At 70.9% G+C, this 254-nt stretch overlaps 1 protein-coding gene across 1 annotated transcript in view; it reads left to right on the top strand.

The window, feature by feature from the left end:
• Positions 1 to 254, top strand: part of MYO15A (myosin XVA) — a 61,426-nt gene that overhangs the window by 38,281 nt on the left and 22,891 nt on the right. Inside the window, exon 52 of the mRNA XM_014542804.1 lies at positions 233 to 246. Within this exon, the coding sequence (XP_014398290.1) occupies positions 233 to 246 (14 nt within the window). The remainder of the gene's footprint in view (positions 1 to 232; positions 247 to 254) is intronic.

Below are 254 nucleotides of genomic sequence, written 5' to 3' on the forward strand. Positions count from 1 at the left end.
CACCCGCCCAGCCCCCCCCCTGCCGATCTGGTGGAAGGGTCTCGGTGGGCATCGGCGTTTCCGTTGGTGGCGGATCCCTCTGTGCCACACATGCTGCCCCCTTCCCGAGGGAATGCCCTCCCTTCCCAAGCCCAGGCCCCTCCACCGGGGAGCTCGAGGGCAGGCCGTGTCCTGAGAGCCCTCAGTCCCAGGGAGACGCCTGCTCGCCTCAGACTCCTCCCCCGCCCCCTAGGCTGGCGGCTCGGGACCATCCA

The sequence above is a fragment of the Myotis brandtii genome, unplaced genomic scaffold, assembly GCF_000412655.1.
Source record: "Myotis brandtii unplaced genomic scaffold, ASM41265v1 scaffold314, whole genome shotgun sequence".
Lineage (NCBI taxonomy): Eukaryota > Metazoa > Chordata > Mammalia > Chiroptera > Vespertilionidae > Myotis > Myotis brandtii.